The 20,161-nt window shown below is 40.1% G+C and overlaps 9 protein-coding genes across 11 annotated transcripts in view; 3 read left to right on the top strand and 6 right to left on the bottom strand.

Annotated features, from left to right (window-relative positions):
* LOC111599080 overlaps positions 1 to 2,935 on the bottom strand; it is a 55,471-nt gene extending 52,536 nt beyond the window's left edge. The window contains exon 1 of the mRNA XM_023314612.2: positions 2,791 to 2,935. The gene's annotated coding sequence lies outside the window, so the exon portion shown is untranslated. The remainder of the gene's footprint in view (positions 1 to 2,790) is intronic.
* A 2,810-nt stretch (positions 2,936 to 5,745) lies between these two features.
* LOC111599135 (protein FAM32A) lies at positions 5,746 to 6,360 on the top strand. The gene has a single exon (XM_023314699.2). The coding sequence runs from the start codon at positions 5,827 to 5,829 to the stop codon at positions 6,202 to 6,204; it is 378 nt and encodes a 125-aa protein (XP_023170467.1). The 5' UTR covers positions 5,746 to 5,826; the 3' UTR covers positions 6,205 to 6,360.
* A 44-nt stretch (positions 6,361 to 6,404) lies between these two features.
* LOC111599134 lies at positions 6,405 to 8,359 on the bottom strand. The gene is made up of 2 exons (XM_023314697.2): positions 8,018 to 8,359; positions 6,405 to 7,944 (listed from the first exon to the last, which is right to left on the bottom strand). The coding sequence occupies exons 1-2, from the start codon at positions 8,165 to 8,167 to the stop codon at positions 6,595 to 6,597; spliced, it is 1,500 nt and encodes a 499-aa protein (XP_023170465.2). The 5' UTR covers positions 8,168 to 8,359; the 3' UTR covers positions 6,405 to 6,594.
* Positions 8,360 to 8,564: 205 nt separating this feature from the next.
* Positions 8,565 to 10,666, top strand: LOC111599133 (probable elongator complex protein 3). The gene is made up of 4 exons (XM_023314696.2): positions 8,565 to 8,659; positions 8,725 to 8,966; positions 9,021 to 9,886; positions 9,953 to 10,666. The coding sequence occupies exons 1-4, from the start codon at positions 8,638 to 8,640 to the stop codon at positions 10,512 to 10,514; spliced, it is 1,692 nt and encodes a 563-aa protein (XP_023170464.2). The 5' UTR covers positions 8,565 to 8,637; the 3' UTR covers positions 10,515 to 10,666.
* A 291-nt stretch (positions 10,667 to 10,957) lies between these two features.
* On the bottom strand, positions 10,958 to 14,183 carry LOC111599186 (PHD finger protein 14). Its single transcript, XM_023314771.2, has 2 exons — positions 11,942 to 14,183; positions 10,958 to 11,878 (listed from the first exon to the last, which is right to left on the bottom strand). The coding sequence occupies exons 1-2, from the start codon at positions 14,112 to 14,114 to the stop codon at positions 11,106 to 11,108; spliced, it is 2,946 nt and encodes a 981-aa protein (XP_023170539.2). The 5' UTR covers positions 14,115 to 14,183; the 3' UTR covers positions 10,958 to 11,105.
* A 374-nt stretch (positions 14,184 to 14,557) lies between these two features.
* On the bottom strand, positions 14,558 to 15,797 carry LOC111599162 (tRNA selenocysteine 1-associated protein 1). The gene is made up of 2 exons (XM_023314736.2): positions 15,652 to 15,797; positions 14,558 to 15,593 (listed from the first exon to the last, which is right to left on the bottom strand). The coding sequence occupies exons 1-2, from the start codon at positions 15,685 to 15,687 to the stop codon at positions 14,592 to 14,594; spliced, it is 1,038 nt and encodes a 345-aa protein (XP_023170504.1). The 5' UTR covers positions 15,688 to 15,797; the 3' UTR covers positions 14,558 to 14,591.
* A 67-nt stretch (positions 15,798 to 15,864) lies between these two features.
* Positions 15,865 to 16,430, top strand: LOC111599164 (NADH dehydrogenase [ubiquinone] 1 alpha subcomplex subunit 2). 2 transcript variants are annotated; one of them, XM_023314742.2, is made up of 3 exons: positions 15,865 to 16,039; positions 16,101 to 16,207; positions 16,254 to 16,412. In XM_023314742.2, the coding sequence occupies exons 1-3, from the start codon at positions 15,942 to 15,944 to the stop codon at positions 16,325 to 16,327; spliced, it is 279 nt and encodes a 92-aa protein (XP_023170510.1). In that variant the 5' UTR covers positions 15,865 to 15,941; the 3' UTR covers positions 16,328 to 16,412. The 2 variants fall into 2 exon arrangements, with proteins under 2 accessions (XP_023170510.1, XP_023170509.1); XM_023314741.2 differs by having other exon boundaries at positions 15,868 to 16,039; positions 16,270 to 16,430.
* Positions 16,431 to 16,442: 12 nt separating this feature from the next.
* On the bottom strand, positions 16,443 to 18,394 carry LOC111599163 (probable pseudouridine-5'-phosphatase). Of its 2 annotated transcripts, none has more exons than XM_023314738.2 (4): positions 18,240 to 18,394; positions 17,921 to 18,056; positions 17,649 to 17,867; positions 16,443 to 16,892 (listed from the first exon to the last, which is right to left on the bottom strand). In XM_023314738.2, exons 2-4 carry the CDS (start codon positions 17,982 to 17,984, stop codon positions 16,480 to 16,482), a joined length of 696 nt encoding a protein of 231 aa, XP_023170506.1. In that variant the 5' UTR covers positions 17,985 to 18,056; positions 18,240 to 18,394; the 3' UTR covers positions 16,443 to 16,479. The 2 variants fall into 2 exon arrangements, with proteins under 2 accessions (XP_023170506.1, XP_023170505.1); XM_023314737.2 differs by lacking the exon at positions 17,649 to 17,867 and adding an exon at positions 17,394 to 17,612 and having other exon boundaries at positions 16,446 to 16,892; positions 18,240 to 18,392.
* A 498-nt stretch (positions 18,395 to 18,892) lies between these two features.
* Positions 18,893 to 20,083, bottom strand: LOC111599048 (60S ribosomal protein L27a). Its single transcript, XM_023314565.2, has 4 exons — positions 20,007 to 20,083; positions 19,393 to 19,710; positions 19,039 to 19,174; positions 18,893 to 18,980 (listed from the first exon to the last, which is right to left on the bottom strand). The coding sequence occupies exons 1-3, from the start codon at positions 20,007 to 20,009 to the stop codon at positions 19,046 to 19,048; spliced, it is 450 nt and encodes a 149-aa protein (XP_023170333.1). The 5' UTR covers positions 20,010 to 20,083; the 3' UTR covers positions 18,893 to 18,980; positions 19,039 to 19,045.
* Positions 20,084 to 20,161: the final 78 nt, after the last annotated feature.

Below are 20,161 nucleotides of genomic sequence, written 5' to 3'. Positions count from 1 at the left end.
ATTTAATTTTAATTATCCGTATTACTTATCAATGCTTTAATATTTTGTTATTAAATTAATAGATTTTGCATATGCATAAAGAATAGTCCCGTGTAGAATTCATTGCAAATATCAGCAATTGTTGTTATGTATATACAGTGTTAACAGTAATAAAACCAAAAAATGTTTATGTATGCAAGTATCGATAAGTTATCGAAAAGTGATTATGGCTAGCGAACACTTTTTAAATATCAATAAAATAATGGAATGTCTGATTCAGTATTTTGCTTAAACCTAATTATATCGATATGTTATCGATAAGTTTTAAAGCTTATTAAACACTTCTCAAGTGCTTGGCAAAATTCCTCTTATAATAATGAAACTTTCGCCCGTCTATTGTGCTCGTTTTCAAGCAAACAAGGGAAAGCCCCTACTTAACTTTATTTTTCATGATTAAGAAAAAAATCTCAGCGTGCCAATTTCGTAGGCATTTTCTGACACGTTATACACACTTCATCAGCTGCGCATATCTGACGCATAAGTTTTTCACTTTGCACATTGTCCTTTTTCTGTTTCTGTTTCTGTTTCTGTTCCAGTTTCTGTTTTCTTTGCAGCTTTTCGCCGCATACATAAAAGTAGTGGCAACAGAGTTCTTTAAATTGAGTTTCCTTCGCTTTTCTCATGTTTCCAAATGTATTCGCCTGTATGTGCGTGTGTGTGTGCGTGAAGTCTTATTGTTTTTTTGCTTTCGTCTCTCGTATAAATATGTAAACTAAATTACCAAAACCACGAACCGAAAACTTTTACTTCTTCGACGAAGCATGGCCCATGTTACGGTTCAAGAGCACAAAGAAATTCTGCCAAGAATTTGAATTTTTATATTCATATCAAAGAAATAAAAAAAGAAAAAGTGCAGAACATATTTATAATTATTTATTTATAAAAAATATTAAAATCGAAATAAATTGAAATAAAACCAGAAATAAATTAAATTGAATTATTTGAAAAACATGTGAAAGCTAGAATTTGTTAAAAAATTACTTAAACGTCCAGCTTGATGAAAAAATGTATATTAGAAAATAAAACAATTTTCATTTAATAATTTTACGACATTTGCAGCTAAATTAAAACTATCAATATCAATCCATCATTTATTATTTTTAATAAATTATAGACAAAAACAAATTGGCTGTCAGCTTAACAAGGACACGCTTATGAATAGATCAATTATATTTTGCTATAAATATAACTAAAAGACTATTTTAGATAATTCCCACAGCAACTGCCGCTGGGTGCCGCAGCGCACAAAAGTAGGCAACACTAAGTGCAATTAAGCAATAAACCAGTTGAAGCTAATGGCAGCCAGAGCGAAAGAGCGAAAGAGACTGGGCGAGCGAGAGAGACTGGTGCTAATTATAGCAAACAGTGTCCATTACACGCCCATCGTGTGCCACGCCTCAACCATCCGACTGCTTAATGAACAACAGTTTTACACGCGCTGCGCTCCCACAAAGTTTATTGACTTAGTTCATCAAATATAAATATTGAAAGATTTAGCGCAGCGCCGCGCACAAATTGTGAATAAAACAAATACATTTAAGAAAAGGAAAAAACAAAACAGAAATAAAAATTCGAATTCGAATTCGAGTTCAAATTCCAACAACAAATTACTTATATGCATAGGCAATCAATGAATAATATTGATTCATAATAATATCGTGAACACTCGTTATTGAGGAGGTAAACAAAATAATTACACGAAAAATATTGATACGAAAATTATGTACTGCTAAATGATAGACAGAAAAATACCCTGTAATCGAGCTAACTGTCATTATATTTATGCTTCTCTTTTGTTGTTTTTTTTTTTTTAAATAATGTGTTTATAAATAATTAAGTATAATAATGGGCAAACCTAGCTCTCTCCTTCTTAAAATTATTCTTAAAAATTATTATAAATATATATATATATTTTTTTTAATTTTTTAATATTTTTTCCTATTATTATGAAAAATTTGTATTGAAAAAATCTCGCAAAAAAGGCTTTAAGATAATAGAACTTATTTATTTAATTTAAAATAAATGTGCATCTCTTCTTTTTTGGTTTCCTTTTCATTTGATCAAAAAATCTATTTGATTTTAATTTATTTCAATCGGCTGTCGGTTTAAGGAAACCCAATTGGAACGTGGCACGACTGCGGTATAGTCGTAATGCATGCATATAAATAATACCAACATATTTGAGTCGCTATTAAAAGGCCAGCACGTGAGCAAATGGAAATATAAAAATAATATAATTGAGTGTGCGCCGAATTAAACGCGCATTTATTGGCTGCGGTTGAATTCATTTCAATTTTTAATTATGCGCGTAATTCTTTAATGCGGTTCCATTTTAGGCTAAATGCGCATACGAAATGCTGAAATTGGAGGGCTGCTTTTACGATTATTAAAGTGGGACTTAAATCGATTGACTGTACTGATTGAGTATTTGATTGACACTTTGGTTGATTTGTTGAGTCTTGATTGATTCACGAATGACGGACTGATTGACAGAGCTATTGATTGTTTGATTGACTGAGTGATTGATTGACTGAGTGATTGATTGACTGAGTGATTGATTAACTAAGTGATCAGCAGATTGATTGACTGATCGACTGGACTGTTTGACAGATTGACTGATTAATTGATCGATTGACTGTTTGGCAAAATGCTGACTAAATTATTGACAGATTTTGAAAATACTTAAAGCTTCTACAGTTCAATGAGTTACTTTTTAATAATAATTATTAATAAAAATTGGAATCCACTCACCTTCATGGAAGAACGCCAACTAGAAAGTGCTGCGGCAAGGATTCACAGTTTGAGTTTAATACTGAGCAAATTGGCCTGGCCACGAGCTGTTGCAATTGTTGATTAGCATGCCACTGGCTATGGCAGCAGCAGCAGGTACATTAGCTTTTCAATATTTGACCTTTTCTTTCGCTTTTCTTTACTTTTTTGAGCACTTTTCAATTAAGACCGAGCAACTCAACTGGAACAAAACCGAACTGAACTTTCACTTCAAATGCGCTGCAATTATGCATTTTTATTGTGCGCTGATTACTTTTCATTGTTGTGCGTAGCACGTGTGTGTGTGCGTGTGTGTGTGTAAATATTTGTTAAACAATGCACACATTTATGTTAACATTTGCACTCGTATAACAACAGACAACTGGCATCGTTTGGCTGGGTATATAAATCGTTCAATGCTGCTGCTGCTGCTACTGCTGGGGCAAATTACGTATACGCCGCGTATGCGCCGCCATTGAAATTGCGCTAATGGCATTTCAATAACGCATTTGCAACCGCAGCTCTTTTGCAACAAACATTTCTGGAATTTTAAATCAATCTCTGAGTCTGTGTGTGTGTGTATTTGTGTGTGTATTTCAGTGCGACGTGTTGAATAAAACATTTGGGCAACATCCTTTGAATTATTCAAAATTCATTCTGACACAAAACTTCTCTCTTTTACACTCTGTCATAAAGTGGGCAAATCGATTTTGCATGCGACAGGCATTTTAAGGTCGACTGGTAATGAAAAAGTTTTCCTCGTTTTGGTTCTTTTTTTCACTTACTAACTTTTTGGATTCTCTCAAATGGGATTTCAACACGAAAACGATAAATAAAATCTATGGTCAACGCTTGCCACACATGTGGCAAGTGGTTATCCCACTTGCAACATAAAATATATATGTGTGTGTGCTGACTTTTAGAAATCAGAGCAGATTTGATACTATTTACTAGAGAATGGAAGAAGACAAAGTCTCTTTGTTGAGCTTGAAAATCTTTGGCTTTAAAATAGTTTTAGAAATTTGACATTAATAATGAAAATTTTTATAATTTTAAAAATATATTTATAAATAAAAAATAAACAGAATAAATTGCCAAAAACAACATCTCTACAATTTACTTCTTTAATTATTAACATTCTTCAAAAATGTATTTGCTTAGTTAAATCATTTAGAAAGAATTTTAAGCATAAAAAAAATGAAATCTCAGCAGAATAGAGTATCTCCCTCTGTCTCAACCATTTTATTACTATAGCTATAACTAACTTCTATTCATATTATATGTAAGGATCAATCATGAGCTATTTTATATATATTTTAAAATTTCATTATTTTATTTCAAATTAATTCTTGTTTATTTCTTGCAAACTACAAACTACAATACTCAAACAATATTTCCAAGTGCTCAGTCCTTCGATTATAACAGCTTGAAGTCTTGCTTTCTTGCGTGAACCATTTAGACAACTTATAAGAGAAAAATATAAAACTTGTGTGCATAAAGAAATAATATGTTGAAAACTCTTTGATGCCAGAACTAAGCCTGCCCAAGCAGAAAACTGAACAACAGATTTTTATTTTTAATGCGAACTTAACATTATTTTTATGATATTGAAAGTCGCTGTTGATGCTTCCCAAGTTGCTTTTTTTTGGCCTTTTTCAGAATGCGAGAAAGACAGAGAGCCCAAAATAGAGAGAGAGAGAGAGACAGGCAGAGAGCGCGCGCGTTGCATATGTGTTGGTTACCTGTTACATGCTATGCGACTGAGCTTATAGGCCGTTAGATCACGCTGCTTGGTTAACGGTCGCTATGTTCGAATTCCAAATTGAAAACGTAAATTTCGAACATGCAAATGCGATAGATTGTCAAATAAATGTAAAGAAAAACAAATAGCATAAAAAGTCGTACGAAAACAGAACCATTGAAAGGACAAACACACGCACACACACACACACATATATATATTCAGTGGCAAATGTACATGTATCCTCGGAACAAGCACATAAAAATGTAATACTTTTTTTGCCTGACGATGATGATGATAATATTTTCTGATATTTTCATTACATTGTTGTGCTTTTACGACTGTTATCCTTGAGTGAAGAACTTGCTACAGGATGCTAAAACCAACAGGCACACACACACAGCAGTCAAGCAAAAACTCTGAGCCTTACACACACAAATACAGTCCCACGCACACACACACACATACACGCATGCGAGGTGAGCGAGCTTTTTCCACCTAATGTCTAAACCGTTAGTTTTCAGAGACTGCAAGAGAGTGGGCAGATTTTTCACCTTCGCACTTTGGGTTTTTTTTATGTTAGAATTGAATTTTTTTTTAATATTTTTTATTATAATATTTTTGATTGAATCTTTTTAAAACTTTTTTGCACTTAACATTAGCGATCGGCACGGCTAAAAATATTTTTTTTTCTATTCAACTGCCTTTGTTGAGTTGTTGAGTTTTAGCAATTTATGAATAAATTTTTTAAATATTTACAAACGCGCCTTGAGAGCGTGTGCACAACACACGGGATGTTGTACCGTCGCTCGTTGGAATTGAACTGAATGCTAACAAGTACACGGCAGCCTAACCACGCACAACTACATGTGCAGCATGCGAGCTTTTTCTTACACGGACCATCGGTGCGTGGGTGGCCGCAAAGAGCGAAAGCTCAAAACAGAGAATTGGTGTGCACTGCCGTACAAGAATATAGAAGCAGTTAAATAACTTATTATATTTGTATATGATTTATTATTATTCTTTAATAAGCTATTTGTATTTTTATTAAAAGTATTGTTAGAGCTAATAAAATATACAATTTATTCTAGTATTTTTTAACCCGTTATTAATTTTGAATAAAATACCTATCGCATAGAGCAGCTATCGAAAATATGTGACAATCGAAAATTAACATACTATCTCTGGCCCTGGCTATCGTATAGTATTGTCAGCCCTGGTAACCAGAGCAAAACAAATCATTTGGGTCTGTCCATAAAATATAAATAATAAACACAATGTCCGATGCATATGCGTACGCTGCCAAAGGCAAGCTAAAACTTAAAAGCGATACGGAGCTTAAGAAAAAGAAGAAGAAGCATAAGAACAAGGACAAGGAGAAGGAGAAGGACGAATTGCAACGAGCATTTGTCGAGCAACAACTCAACGAAGCTGCAAATGGAACTGCACAAGCCTCGACATCCAGTACAAGTGGATACCAACGCAAACTGACCAAGGCTGAGCTGGCGACCAAGAAGCAACAGGAGAAGATGCGAAACAAACGCATAATGGATAAGGCGCAGACAACGCACAAGCAGCGCGTAGAGAAATTCAATGAACATCTGGACACGCTGACCGAACACTTCGATATACCCAAGGTGTCGTGGACGAAATAAGGGGTGATCAATCACAAGCACTTATTTCTAAAACAGTTTATCTTTGCTGTGGTCAGATACGATGAACCGATAGAGTTCACGACTATCAATTCGTAACACAATTACGTATGTCGTATTTAAGCTTTGATATTCAACTGGCCCTAACAGCTGGTCAGCTAAATTTCTTTATACTAATTATAAATAATGAGAAAATAATGCACTTCGGCTTGAACATTTCCAAGTGTTATATATATTAAGCATAATTTTGACTATATATTGTGTTTTGAGAGGCCAATATAAATGGCTGCATTAAACTAAATACATTAATGGTAGTTACATATACAAAAACAACTTAAATGAGATGTTTCCAACATTCAGTCCAGTTTCTAAAACAAGGCTACGAAATTTTTTTCAATGCGGTGTCATAAGCTCAAGCATGGCATACTTCCAGGTCCAGGTCCGCACCAGCTGCTCGAAACGTGAACGCTCATGCTCGTAGATATAGCCCAACTCCGGCTCCATGCACACGTCAGTGTAGGGATCTGTGAGCAAACTTTGAACAGACAACAAAACTTTGGCTACATTTAGGGCCAGTGACCAGTTTTGCTGCTGGAATATATCAATGCCGACATCGCCATGTCTTGACACATTTGGATGAAGGATTTTGGTTAGAAAACGCACCGTTGGCGGTGTCATGGGATAACGTTCCGGAAAGTATATAAACAGAAAGAATTTTCCGCCCTCGTATGGGCTGCCAGGCGGACCAAGTATCGTTGCCTGCCAATAATTATTTTGTCGATCCAATGGTATGGCCGATATGCCCTCCGATTCGTAGCTGTTCAACAGATTCGCTTCGCCGCGCAAAAAGTTATTTCGTATCACATTACCCAGCTCGCCAGCTGGTGGCGACTGGCTGCCCAGATCAATGAGACAGGTGCGACAGAAGCAAGACGACATCAATGCTCCGTACAATTTATACCAGTCTGGTTGCTCGGCAAGGCACTCAAACAGCGGCCAGCGCTGCTTAATGTAGGTCTTCCACATGCTTTGAGCCGTATTCTTCACAATAATTTCGTGCCATTGCTTACACACCTCGCTGGCCATCCACAGCGACATGTCATCTAAGTAAGCAAATATTTTCAACATCACCTCGACGGGTATGCGACTAGTGATGCATTTGCTGCTGCTGCTACTGCTGCTGTTTCCACTGTTATTTGTATTGTATTCATGCGCACGAGCACGTCCATCGGCGAGCTCGAGCATGTAATGGGGCAGAGCGTGTGGTGCAGCGGGGCGTGGCCGTTTGATGGGTAACAGAAATGGATTTATCGCACGTTCATGCTCGTAATCACGCTCCGGTGTGCCTCGTCTCGCGGGCAATGCTTGAGGTTCCGCCTGCGGCTCTGCCTGTTGTTGTGCAGGCTGAGCTTCCTCTATATGCTCAGCTTCATTGTTTGCCGGCTGTTGTTGCTGTTGCTGTGGCTGCTGGTGCTGTTGTTGTGGTTGTTGTTGAGGGGCAGCTGGTGCCGCATCTTCTAGGTCTTCAAAGCCCATTATATCTGCATCATTTTCAGTTTCATCATCCTCCTGCTTGTCCTTAAAAGGCGGCTCATCATTGCCAGAGTCCTCGTCGTCTGATAATTCTGTCAGCAACTCTTCGGCCCGTTGTGCGTTGTATAGAAAAGCATGACATGCCCCGCATAGCGGCTCCCCAAAGTTCGGTCCATAATAGCCATTGCACACCCAGCATGTGTTGCTGTTCTACAGTTATCATGAATACATCAAATAATATTAAAATAAAAAGTTTTTGTTATTTTCTTTTTTGTATACACACCGAAAAACAGAATGTAGGCTCTGTTAGCAATTGTTTGTCTTTTTCCTCTTCCTCAGCGATGTCGCCTGAGTCGTTAATTTCATCGTCGCTGGCATTCAGTTGCTCTAGCAACTGCTCATCGTCTTTTTGCTGCTGAACGCAGCTAGTCATTTTTCTATTCCGTCGAAAATTGTTATAATAAAACGCAACCGCAACCGATGCCCCTTTTCGTCTTGCAACGTTAGGATACTTGTAATAAAAGCATCGATTCTGTATCGATAACGATAGCAATGTTTGGGGTGCGTTTACATGAGTGGTTGTTTGTTTGTTTTTAGTTGAATGTGACGTCAGAATCTTAGAACATGCGTTAAAATATTGTTAAAGGACCATAACTCATTTTTTGAATATATGCCCACTCGATTTCAGATTTATCAAACCTATTATACTTATAATATTTTCTTCAACGGTATAATAAAAATGTATGTGAATAGTCAAGTAAAATCTGATATATACTCAAGTGTCACTGTTGATTGTGACGTCATTAAATATTCATCTGAGATGCAACCTGTTCTTGATATGTGCTCTAACTGGCTACTGCAGCGTCACACGTGCAATATTTATAAAATTACGCCAGCCATAAAATGAAGCAAAAAAAGAAACTAGGTACGCTTGAATTGTTGATATAATGTAAATTAATTAAAGTTTAATTAATTCTAATGCCGATGCAGCTGTGGGTCTTAGCCGCGAAGAGCGACAAGTGCTTGTTATCGGCGAAATCATACAGGAACTTCTGAAGGCACATGAAAACAAAAAGGATGTGAATCTAAATCGCATGAAGTCGCTTATATCATCAAAATATGGACTGGATAGCTCACCGCGTTTGGTAGATATTATAGCAGCGGTACCGCATGACGCAAAGAAAATACTGCTGCCCAAGTTGCGCGCCAAGCCCATACGAACTGCAAGCGGGGTAAGAAATGATTAAATCTATTAAGTGGTGCGCTTATAGTTTACATTATTTTAGATTGCCGTGGTTGCTGTCATGTGCAAGCCACATCGTTGCCCGCACATCAATTTTACGGGTAACATTTGTGTGTATTGCCCCGGCGGACCGGACAGCGATTTCGAATACTCCACACAATCCTATACGGGCTATGAGCCCACATCGATGCGTGCCATACGCGCACGCTACGATCCTTTTCTGCAGACCCGGCATCGAGTAGAGCAGCTGAAACAACTGGGTCACTCGGTAGACAAAGTGGAGTTCATTGTAATGGGCGGCACTTTCATGGCCCTGTCGGAGGAATATCGCGATTACTTTATACGAAATTTGCACGATGCCCTCTCCGGACACAGCAGCGCAAATGTGGCTGAAGCGGTGCGTTATTCAGAGAAATCGAGGTCCAAATGCATTGGCATCACAATTGAAACACGTCCAGATTATTGCCTGAAACGTCACATCACGGATATGCTGAATTATGGCTGCACACGTTTAGAGATCGGAGTGCAGTCTGTCTATGAAGATGTGGCCAGAGACACGAATCGCGGACACACGGTGGCCGCCGTATGTGAGACTTTTAAAATGGGCAAAGATGCCGGATACAAGATTGTCACTCATATGATGCCAGATCTGCCAAATGTGGACTTTGAGCGTGACATCGAACAGTTTATTGAATATTTCGAGAATCCCGCCTTTCGGTCAGATGGCTTAAAAATCTATCCAACTCTGGTTATACGCGGCACTGGACTCTATGAACTGTGGAAGACAGGTCGCTACAAGTCATATCCCCCTTCGATGCTGGTCGATTTGGTCGCTAAAATATTGGCCTTGGTACCACCTTGGACGCGTGTCTACCGCGTGCAGCGTGATATACCCATGCCTTTAGTTAGGTAACATCTGAGTCTTAATAACATTGAAATTCACTTTAATTTCTAATCCTGACCTTCCATCCTTAGCTCTGGCGTTGAGCATGGTAATCTCCGTGAATTGGCGCTAGCTCGCATGAAGGATTTGGGCACCGTCTGCCGGGATGTGCGCACCCGAGAGGTTGGTATTCAAGAGATCCACAACAAAGTGCGTCCTTATGAAATTGAATTGATACGTCGCGATTATGTGGCTAACGGCGGCTGGGAAACGTTCTTATCGTATGAGGATTCCGAGCAGGATATACTTGTTGGACTGCTACGCCTGCGTAAGTGCTCATCGGAGACTTTCAGGCCAGAACTGAAGGGCAATTGCTCCATTGTGCGCGAGCTGCATGTTTATGGTTCCGTGGTGCCTGTCAGCTCCCGAGATCCGACTAAATTTCAGCATCAGGGCTTTGGCACTCTGCTCATGGAGGAGGCACAGCGCATAGCTATCGAGGAGCATGAGAGCACGAAGATTGCCGTTATTTCAGGTGTTGGAACGCGCAACTATTACCGAAAACTCGGCTACACATTGGAGGGCCCTTACATGGTCAAGGATCTAACTCAATATCGAAAAGAATTCGAAGCGCTAAATTCGACGGGTTGGTAAATCCAAGCCTTACTTGTTGGAATATGGATTTAATGCTATGGCTAAGCTAACGAAAACAAACGTTTTGTACAATTATTGTTTGTCAAATATATATACATAGATATATTATATAAACAATTGCTTGAGCTTTTTATCTATGGAGGGCATAATATAAAGTTGAATGAAATATATAAATTGATGGATTTTATGATATGTTAAAATTATTATCAAAAATAAATGCCTAATTTGTACAAACATTTTATGTAAATATAAATTACTGATTGTTTTGTTTCTGTGGAAGCTTTATAGTTATAGTTACTGATCTGAATATCTTAGCCGTGATATAAACGAATTATAAATACAAATGAAATACATTTAACATGATAGTCAATAAACCATAGAATGGGCAGTGAATGAAATCAGAGTATAGATACAATTATATAGCAAGATATTATCATGGAGATAATAAACGCTTCGTAGCCATGAGACAAAGCCTATAGATAAGTTGAAAACATTTTAAAATACTTGTGCATCGGGTAAAAGAGAGCTTATAATTAGTTATATTATATTATGTCGTATGCTTAAAAGTGAATTAGTTAAGAGAGAATAAAACTATTTTTTGGGCAGTGCTTCCTCGTCCGTGGGATCACAGTCGGCACAGTGCCAGGAGTATCCGCGTATTTTCGGTGATTTCTTCAGTGGCGGATCGAGGCAGGCGAAATGGTAATGTTTATGGCATTCATCACAAGTCACAACCTGATTGGCTTTAGCTGCTTGCGTGCAGATGCAGCAGTTGATCTCAACATTGGCCTTGGGAGTAGATACGCGTGGTCTGCCCACCCGCTGCTTGCGCGGGGTCGACTTCCGAGGACTGACCTTGCGCTGTGGTGAGGGAGTCTCTGGTGTCAGCTTCGACTCCTTAACGACTTTTTGTGGTGCAATAACGGTGGACACCACTACGAGAGGCGCAGCTGGTTGCTCTGGTTGAATGACATCCTCAACTGTTTCCACGGAGGTGGGACGCGATGCCTCGTCCACAGAACGCACTGCATTGGCGGGCACATAGAAGCTGCGCGACTCTGGCGCATCTTCGCCAGGCAAGCGCAGCGTTTTAAATATGATTTTAATAGGTCGCCCGGAGTTGGCATTATCTGGCGTACTCTCATCCGCATGCGCACGCTTTTTACGCTTACGCTTGTGCTCCTTTGTGAAAGATTTCTCGGTATCCGATGACAAATTGTGCTTGTTTTTATGCTTATCCTTGCGCTTGCCCTTTCGCGAAGATTGTTTGCTAATGGAATCGTCAATGGAATCCTCACAGCCAGACAAATGAGAGATGCCTGCAGCTTGTGGAATTGTTAGGTCTATATGGGCGACTGTTTGAACTGTTGGGAATTAGAACAGATTATTGAAATGGATAACAGTTGGTTTAAAAATTTGATTCCTACCATTGACGGGGGTCTTCCTTGGCGACTGCATCTTGGCGCGCTTTGGCGACTTGCTCAAATCCTCGCCAGCTTCAATGGCAGCAGGCATCGTTTTGTTAAGTGCACGCTTTTGATGCTGATGCACCTCTTTGGGCATATCATCTAGTGAGTATCGATCCACATAAACCAAATGCCCGTCTTTGTTGAAGCGCGTGCGTGATTTTCGAGGACCTGGTGAGATTTCGGTAACCGCATCGGATACATCCGATTTGTCACAACATTCGGAGCACTGCCAGCCATACTGTTTTGATTTCTTCGGCGGACGCGTTAGCGGTGGATTCAAGCAGCCCAAATGATAGTGCAGATTGCAAGTGTCGCACTTCACAAGCAAATGCTGATCATTATTACGCTTACAGATGCCGCAACTAACAGCTGGTGCTATGGTGGATGCCTTAGTGGAATTGATCTGCGATTGTTGGGTACTCAGCATGCGGGAGTTGTCCAGCTTATTTCCCAAATGGGCGAGTGGAAAACCAACGCCCATTTTTAGAGCTGCCGCTGTGGGCACTGAAATGGGTCGCTGTGGAGGAGTCGCTACTTTGGGCACTTGCTCCGGCAACGGGCGTGCGATTAGCTCTACAAGTGGCAAACTCAAAGAAGGACAAAGTTGCGTCAAGCTATTGTGTAGCGATTTGATGGAAGCAACCAAAGCATCACGCGTAGCCTTCACCTGCTTTCGCTCCTCCAGTGCATTATCATACTTGGCGCGCAGCACATCCTGCGCCTGACTTAACGCAGAGTTGTGCTGTACGAGCTGCTGTTGCTGTTGCTTGAACTCCGACATACGCACAATACGATCCATATAGTAAGCAGTGAATTCAACACTAAAAGCTGGAGCTATATGCCACTTTTTGCGTATGTCCTGGAGCGCTTGTATATGCGCCTCTCGCTGTTCCAAGTGCTGCACATCCACGGCCATGAACTCTGCCTTGGCCAGCAGACGACGACAGGCCGAAGCGGAACTGGTTAGCAGACGTGACATCTTTTGCGTGGGAACCCACGGCGTTGGCTTCATTTGCTTGTGCTGAGCATATTTGTGTTGTATCTTGAGTAGCTTGCGTTGTATGCGCGCCTGTGCCGGATTTGGATTAGCATCAATCAACTGTTGATTAGCTTCGATCAAAGCTCGCTGCTTGGCCTGCTGCAGCATATTTAAGCGCAGTGTGTGATAATTGCGTCGACGTTTCTTGATCATCTCCTTCTCCGAGTGCACCTTACAGTGAGCATAAAATGGATCTGCTGCGTCGTCCTCATGATGCGCCTCGATAAGATAACCAGCGACCTGTGCGCACGTGACATGGAAATAGGTTTTGCACATGCCCGCATCGCAGCCAATACAGACGCCGGTGCGTGCAAAGAGCGCATTGTCGCACAGTGAGCACAGCTTCGCGCCCCATTTGCTATACTGCATCTCAAACAGTGTCACCGAGCTGAGTTGTTCCACCTCACCAAAAGCCACGCCCGGCACATATAAAGCACATATTAAATGCACCCATTTTCCCACATCTGTTTCCTTGTATATGCCGCCCTTGTTGGGGCAGAGCTCACAATCTGGCTCCGTGACACCGGCGCGACAAGCCTCACAGAACCAAGGCTCGGTGGAGCAGGTGGAATTCGTACTAGATATGCTCACATTGTCGCTAACGCCGTAACAGCCCTCATGGACAGAGACGCCACAAGAATCACATTCGACTATCTCGTTGACATCATCACTACGCTCGCCCAGACACACACAGCACATACGCTTTGGCGGCGCCAGTGGCTCCAAATTGAAGCCATTTATACGAGGCACCGGTACTAAGGCGAGCTGAGCGGGTGTAGCAGCTGCAGCTGCAGCTTGCGTTGTTGCCTCCTCCTGAGCATTGTTGTTGCTCTCAGCTAGCAGCTGGCGCAACTGCAGCGTAGAATCATCGCTGTCATCGCCAGAATTGCCGTCTGCATCGCTGTCGCTGTTATCGCTGCTGCTGCTGGCGTCGCTGCTGTCGCCATCGCCGTCGCTTTCGTCCTTTGATCCATCCGAACAATTGTCTATGTCGGGCAAAAAATCACTATCCGATGAGCTTTCACCCAAATCAAAGTCGAGCAACGCTTGTGTTGTTATTTTTGGCTGGCGTACCCGTTTAAACGGCGCCATTGAAAGAAAATGTTTTGTGATTTTTGTCGCAAAATGCAAGAAAAATCGTGCAATGTAATAGAGCTGGTAGTCTTTCGATAAATAATATCGTTAGTCAGAATATCGATATAAACACAATTCTACATACAAATTCGGCAATTTGCAGACGAGTTCTTCAGTGCTGCCAGTTCAGCCACTCATCGTCAAATCTAGCTTTATTTTCTTTTACCTAAATACATTTTTTATTTTTAACTAAAAGGTCATTTTTTTTTAAATGCAATCAATACTTTTTAGTGTATAAAATTTAAATATCACATTCCAGATACAATTTACATGAAGATACGCCGTTCCCGCAAATCTAGCCTTAAAAGAAGAGCCTTACGTCTTCCCGATTGTAATTGATTTAAAAATAAATTTATTTTTTCTAATTCTAAAATTAGATGAATGATCATTTAATTATATGTTTAAAATTTACAATATTATTTACCATAATTATTTCTAATAAACCTCCAATTGCTCTATGGGCAGCCATTTGGAGCTCTCCAAAGCATCATAGAGGTGACGATCTGAATCGATAGTCTCTCGATTGAGTTTATCCACATCCAGCACAAACTTATGATCCTCCAATCCGTAATCATCTTCAACAGCGGCAGTGCCGTTAGTTGGGGTAGTCTGCTGCTGTTGCTGCTGCTCGTATTGAGCGCTGCGCTGTGCGCTCCACGCTTCGGCGTGCTGAGCGAGTGTCTGTGGATTTGAGTGGGATTGGGACATTGCTTGTTGATAGTAGGCGGCAGCATCTGTTATTGAAGGAGCTGCGCCTTGTTCATAATAGCCTTGCCAGGCATTGTAGCCCTGCCAGTAGGTGCTGGTCGGATCATAATATTGCGAATAATCAGCACCGCCTGCACTCGTTGAAGATGTGGACGCTGTGCTGGAGCCTCCGTAGCCATAAGTGTTGCCGCCATTGCCCAGTGCAGCGCTTAGCTCCGCCTTTGGCTTGGGTACCGCATTGCATATCTTTATGGGCTTAGTGCCTAAACCAACATAACCATTCATATCGTACAGTGCTGATTTCTGCTCATCCTCAATGCCGAAACGCACAAACCCGTAGCCCTTAGAAAAGCCCAGACTGTCCAGGATTACTTTGGCTGTTTTGATCGATGTGTATTTGCTGGAGAAGACCTTGTACAAGGAGTAGTCATCCACATCTGAGCTAAGATCACCCACCCAAACACTAAATTCACGCTCATTTCCTGGCAGTTTATACGAATTGCTCGCAGAGTTTAGTCTAAAACGCACAATGGGATTTGTGCCAGGTATGGGTTTTCCATTTAGCTTGTGCATGGCATCCAGTGCGTGATCATCCGATATGAAATTAACAAAACAGTAGCCCGCGGGCTCACCTGTGTATTTATTACGCATAAGACGCACTGTTGTTGGATCTTCGCCCATTTTGCGAAATGCGGCAATTATGAAATTCTCCGTCATGTATGATTCCAGCTGCAAAACAATTCAAATATCTAGTGCAATTCTTTTGTACTGGGCTATTGCGACTTACACTTCCCATCCATAGTTGACAATGTACGGACGTCATCTTGTTTTGATTATTTTATTTCACGTTTCTTTTTTGTGTTTTTTTAATAAATTGACAAGAATAACACGCGTAAACAAAGTTTACAATAAATTGACATTCGACAGGGTTGCAAAGAACTTATCGAAGGCGGAGCTGCCACCTTGTGTTAGCTATTCATAGAAATTTTAAACCCAGTAACCAAATACAACCATCTGGCAGCTCACGCATACAGTTCATATTTAAGTTCTGACGGCTTATCAAACAATTCAAACGACATGCGTGTAGGCCCTGTACTTTTTACTCAATTTACAGCTAAGCTAAAGGAAGTGCGAATTATCTTAGATCCAACATGCAAAGCTTCCAAGGGCGCCAGGTTACTAAACATTTTTTATTACTAAATTATATAATTTAATATAGAGCAAATATACCTTTAGGAAATATGTGGAGAGATTTTATCCGAGCCTAAAGAAGAATAATCCAAACCTGGCTATTTTGGTAAGAGAGTGCGCAGGTGTGCAGCCAAAATTGTGGGCCCGGTTTGGTAAGTGCGATATGTAAGTTCCTGACATTTTTATTCCATATTAAAGACAACTCTCATTTCAGAAAAAGGCAAGGAAGTGTCAATCCCCTTGGCCAACCAATCCGCTCCAGATATTCATAAGCATTTGGAGGCTGTTGGTCGATAATCTAGACAAAAGCTTGCATATGTAGAATGATATAATGGCACTTGTAAACTAAACAAAATAAACAAAATAGTAAATGCTAAACAATGATTAATTTGTATTTAGAAGTTGAAATAGGTACACTACAAATTTAATTACTAAATGGTGGCAGCCCAAATTCTTCGGGCTTAAAATCTTGCAGCGAGCGCAACACCTTCGTGGCATGGGCGCAACGCTCTTGGGAAAGTCGCTCATCGGGCACCATGACGACCTGCATTCCGGCGCTGTTGCCTGCTTCAACTCCATTCGGCGAATCCTCGAAAACTAAGCAGTTACCTGGTTTGGGCTTATCGGCAAAACGACTAGCCGCTACCAAAAATATATCGGGCGCTGGTTTGCCATTTTTCACCTCATTGTCGGTGGAGCCGCAGACTTTATGATTGAAAAGGCTGAAGAGCTCACGATGATGTGTGGTCTTTACCTCAACCATATCGGCGCCCGAGCTGGTGGCCAAGGCGAAGGGCACTTTGTTCGTGTGCAAATGGCGCAATAGACGCTCAGCACCTGCAAAGGATTAGGGATACACTTTAACATTCGTATTTTGCTGTACTACAATTATTTAGTGCAAGTTTGTAAATCAAGCCAAGTTTCTATGTATTGTAGGCATAAATAAAAACAAACACTTATTTTTAATCAACTCTGCTCGTCTGTTAAAATAAGTTCATATCATAAAAACTTTAAATTTGAACTATAGTTCAAGATAGTATTTTGTATTGGCTATAAGCACGCTAATAATTTATCGTTTATCGTTTTAGGAGTCACTTCTCTAAAATGAAGGAACGAAGAGTTGATTGTTGCCCCTCCTTTTACTTTCAAAGCTATCGGACAAAATGTATAAAAATTTCCTATTAGAACTTTTGTGGCGCATTATTTTGAACAGGCGATCAGCTAGTCAAGCATGCAGGACTAGAGCACAGTTTGTAAATTGTAGTAGCAGTGGTAAATAGTAGATGACTGTACACTGATTCAACATCTACTCTAAGAACAGCTGAGGTGCGGGCTAACCTTCAAGTAGGGGCACATTCTTCAACCGTTCGCCGCATAATTTGTGATAACGTTGTAGGAAATCATTTACAGATATTGGTATTTCACATTCACCGACAGCTATTTCGGCTGAGCGCTGTTCCGTAGTGCCCATTACTCTGAAACGAACTGCTTCTGGATATGGACGACCATATGTGCCAGCTATTTGTCGGGTGATTTCTTCATATATTCGTTCAGTGTCTGAAATAGTGCGAATGTGGAATCATATATTACTACCTGGCATTAATTGTGAATCGACCATGAGGGCGCGAGCATTGTCGGATTGTTGTTTAGCGTACTCTTCCCATGTTAACGGCAGATCGTATTGTTTAATTATAAACTCGGCCACCTGACGCGTCTGCAAACCCATTATCTGTTGCTTTACGTCGAACGTGTAAGTCTTTCCATAGGGATCGAGCACCATTTGGGCGGCCTTCGTGTAGAGAACCTCGGTGTCTGGTTAGAAGCATGTGTAAACTATGATATAGCGATAACACTTTGACGCTTACCCAATAACAGGCCATCCATATCAAAGATGCAGTGCGTCACATTTCGCAATATCTTTTGTGCCATCTTTCCACTTTCTGATTGCTCGTTATGTAACGTTGTAAATGTGGTTTGCTTGCAGTTGGTAGATGTAGTAGACTGTAAATAAACAAAAAATACAAGTTAAGAACAAAGTTAACGTTACCGATTTTAGCCTTGGCACTGTTTTTTATTTCTGAACAAGTTAATTTCCGTATTCGTTTTTCATTGTACTAATATCGTTCGTCCTTCATTCAAGGACACCCTCTAAGTAACGGAAATGTAACAAATAAAATGAGCTACCTTGACCGACAACAATGCGTTATCTATTTTTTTTTTGCTGCGTTCGAGGCAATCCCAACCGTTCAGCTACACGAAATGTGAAAATCTGCCAACAAGTTGCAAAATTTGCCGTTCAATACAGTGAAGGGTAGCCACAAGGTTGCCAGACTTTCTGACGTATGACAAATTAGAAATTTTCCGTGCTGCATACCCTGTAGGCGATATAAACTATTAGATTGAGCATTTGCAATCGAATAAATATTCATTCTAATATGGATACATAATTTGTTATAATTTAAATTAAATTTCAATAGCATTTATTTTCTTTTGTTTGCCTTGAAATTACAATGACTAGTTAAATATTATAAAATTTAAGTATGATAGAATATTAAATAAGCCAGAACATTATTTGGAGCAAGCGCAATGTTTATAGGGTATATCAGAGTCGATTTTATAGATAGCAAGAAAAACTTATGGCCACAGTGAAACATAAATATTGACACACGCAAATCGAGTTTAAGCGTATGTAAGCGATAACAATATAATTAAATTTCATATTATTCAGAAGTGATGTTTGTTAGAAGCTTAAATTTCACAGTGATGCTCATTTTTTTTTATCGATGAATTAGCCGTGGCGTCACGGAAACCGCGAAACTATATGAAAACACAATAAATTTGTTTTTCTTTTTAAATTTATTAAAAAACAAATACATTTTTGATGGTCGAATGTATTACGTTCAGTTGCATTTAGAAGAGGAATATCTGCGAATGATAAGAGAAAATTAGTAAAGGAAATATAGTCAAATTGATTGTAACTCACCTTAAACTTAGGCGCTCAGCAAGCAGACACCACCGGCTTTCTTGATTTTGTCCTCAGCCTTCTTGGAGAAGTACTTCGCCTTGACGATGACGGGACGAGCAGGCAAATGGCCACGACCCAACAGCTTGTAATAGCCCTAAAGAGGCAGAATTAACACATATTAAATGAAAATAAGGGCTATTATATAATCGATGTTGATTTTAATTTTTGTTTGTATCTGAAAGGCTTTCTCTACATTGGGAGAGCAATTGTACGGTCGCATTCAGTCCGCCCATCGCCTTGGGTATCTCTTCATATTAAACAAAAATCAAGCATCGATATTTCTCAAATTCCAATATTCTAGACAAAACTTACAAATTGAACCAGATCGATAACTGGCGCCTTAGTGCTCTTCTCCTTCTCAAGCTCAGCGAACTTCTCAGGTCCGACCAGAGACCACAGTTTGTCCAAATTAATTTCGGGTCTAAACTTGTGCTGGCGGCGCAGATGGAAGTTCCTCATGCCAACCTTGCCGAAATAACCAGGATGGTATTTATCAAAATTGATGCGGTGATGGTGCATGCCACCAGCGTTACCGCGACCTCCAGGATGCTTGCGGTGCTTGCCGATACGACCATGGCCGTGGCTGACATGACCACGGAGCTTCCTGGTCTTCTTCCTCTTGATATTCGACTGCAAGCAAAAAAGAAACAACCAATTTTATTTATTAGATACAGTTACACGTGCATTGACAGCGGCAAGTGAAGACGTTTGCTTCCAGCTAAACACATGGCAGAGGTTATGTTTGCACGCCATCGTAGCTTTTTGTCTTTTTGCTCACTTTTTAATAGCACAAGCATGTTTCAATTCACTGTACTGCAAACGGCACAATTGCCATTTAACTTTTACACATTTATATTTGTTTGTGCAGTTTCTACATTGCTTTAAAGCTAAATTAAAATGCACAACTCATTTCGACGTCCACTCACCATCTTCAGAGTTTGGGAAAGAAAGAAGTGAGCAAAGTTAGCTGCACTTCACGCTGTCACTGGAAGAGTGTTCAACGTTATCCAGCACTGTTAGGGTAACCATACTCAGTAAATATGTGTATTAAAGTTTTGATTCAAAATAATCAATGTTTATT

The sequence above is a fragment of the Drosophila hydei genome, unplaced genomic scaffold (genome assembly GCF_003285905.1).
Source record: "Drosophila hydei strain 15085-1641.00,03,60 unplaced genomic scaffold, DhydRS2 tig00008114-arrow-pilon, whole genome shotgun sequence".
Taxonomy (NCBI): Eukaryota; Metazoa; Arthropoda; class Insecta; order Diptera; family Drosophilidae; genus Drosophila; species Drosophila hydei.
The sequence above is the reverse complement of the archived record's forward strand: the minus strand, read 5'-3'. Positions and strand labels throughout refer to the sequence as shown.

Coding starts and splice junctions, on each gene's coding strand:
- LOC111599164 (XM_023314741.2), top strand. CDS start 15,942: ATGCGTGTAGGCCCTGTACTTTTTACTCAATTTACAGCTAAGCTAAAG. Junction 16,040..16,100: donor AAAGCTTCCAAGGGCGCCAG/GTTACTAAACAT, acceptor ATATACCTTTAG/GAAATATGTGGAGAGATTTT. Junction 16,208..16,269: donor AAAATTGTGGGCCCGGTTTG/GTAAGTGCGATA, acceptor CTCTCATTTCAG/AAAAAGGCAAGGAAGTGTCA.
- LOC111599133 (XM_023314696.2), top strand. CDS start 8,638: ATGAAGCAAAAAAAGAAACTAG. Junction 8,660..8,724: donor GAAGCAAAAAAAGAAACTAG/GTACGCTTGAAT, acceptor ATGCCGATGCAG/CTGTGGGTCTTAGCCGCGAA. Junction 9,887..9,952: donor ATACCCATGCCTTTAGTTAG/GTAACATCTGAG, acceptor TTCCATCCTTAG/CTCTGGCGTTGAGCATGGTA.
- LOC111599162 (XM_023314736.2), bottom strand. CDS start 15,687: ATGACGTCCGTACATTGTCAACTATGGATGGGAAGT. Junction 15,594..15,651: donor GTCAACTATGGATGGGAAGT/GTAAGTCGCAAT, acceptor ATTGTTTTGCAG/CTGGAATCATACATGACGGA.
- LOC111599186 (XM_023314771.2), bottom strand. CDS start 14,114: ATGGCGCCGTTTAAACGGGTACGCCAGCCAAAAATAACAACACAAGCG. Junction 11,879..11,941: donor AAGGAAGACCCCCGTCAATG/GTAGGAATCAAA, acceptor AATTCCCAACAG/TTCAAACAGTCGCCCATATA.
- LOC111599134 (XM_023314697.2), bottom strand. CDS start 8,167: ATGACTAGCTGCGTTCAGCAGCAAAAAGACGATGAGCAGTTGCTAGAG. Junction 7,945..8,017: donor AGCCTACATTCTGTTTTTCG/GTGTGTATACAA, acceptor TGATAACTGTAG/AACAGCAACACATGCTGGGT.
- LOC111599135 (XM_023314699.2), top strand. CDS start 5,827: ATGTCCGATGCATATGCGTACGCTGCCAAAGGCAAGCTAAAACTTAAA.
- LOC111599048 (XM_023314565.2), bottom strand. Junction 19,175..19,392: donor TTATCGATCTGGTTCAATTT/GTAAGTTTTGTC, acceptor CTGCCTCTTTAG/GGCTATTACAAGCTGTTGGG.
- LOC111599163 (XM_023314738.2), bottom strand. CDS start 17,984: ATGGCACAAAAGATATTGCGAAATGTGACGCACTGCATCTTTGATATG. Junction 17,868..17,920: donor TATGGATGGCCTGTTATTGG/GTAAGCGTCAAA, acceptor GCTTCTAACCAG/ACACCGAGGTTCTCTACACG. Junction 16,893..17,648: donor CGATTCACAATTAATGCCAG/GTAGTAATATAT, acceptor AATCCTTTGCAG/GTGCTGAGCGTCTATTGCGC.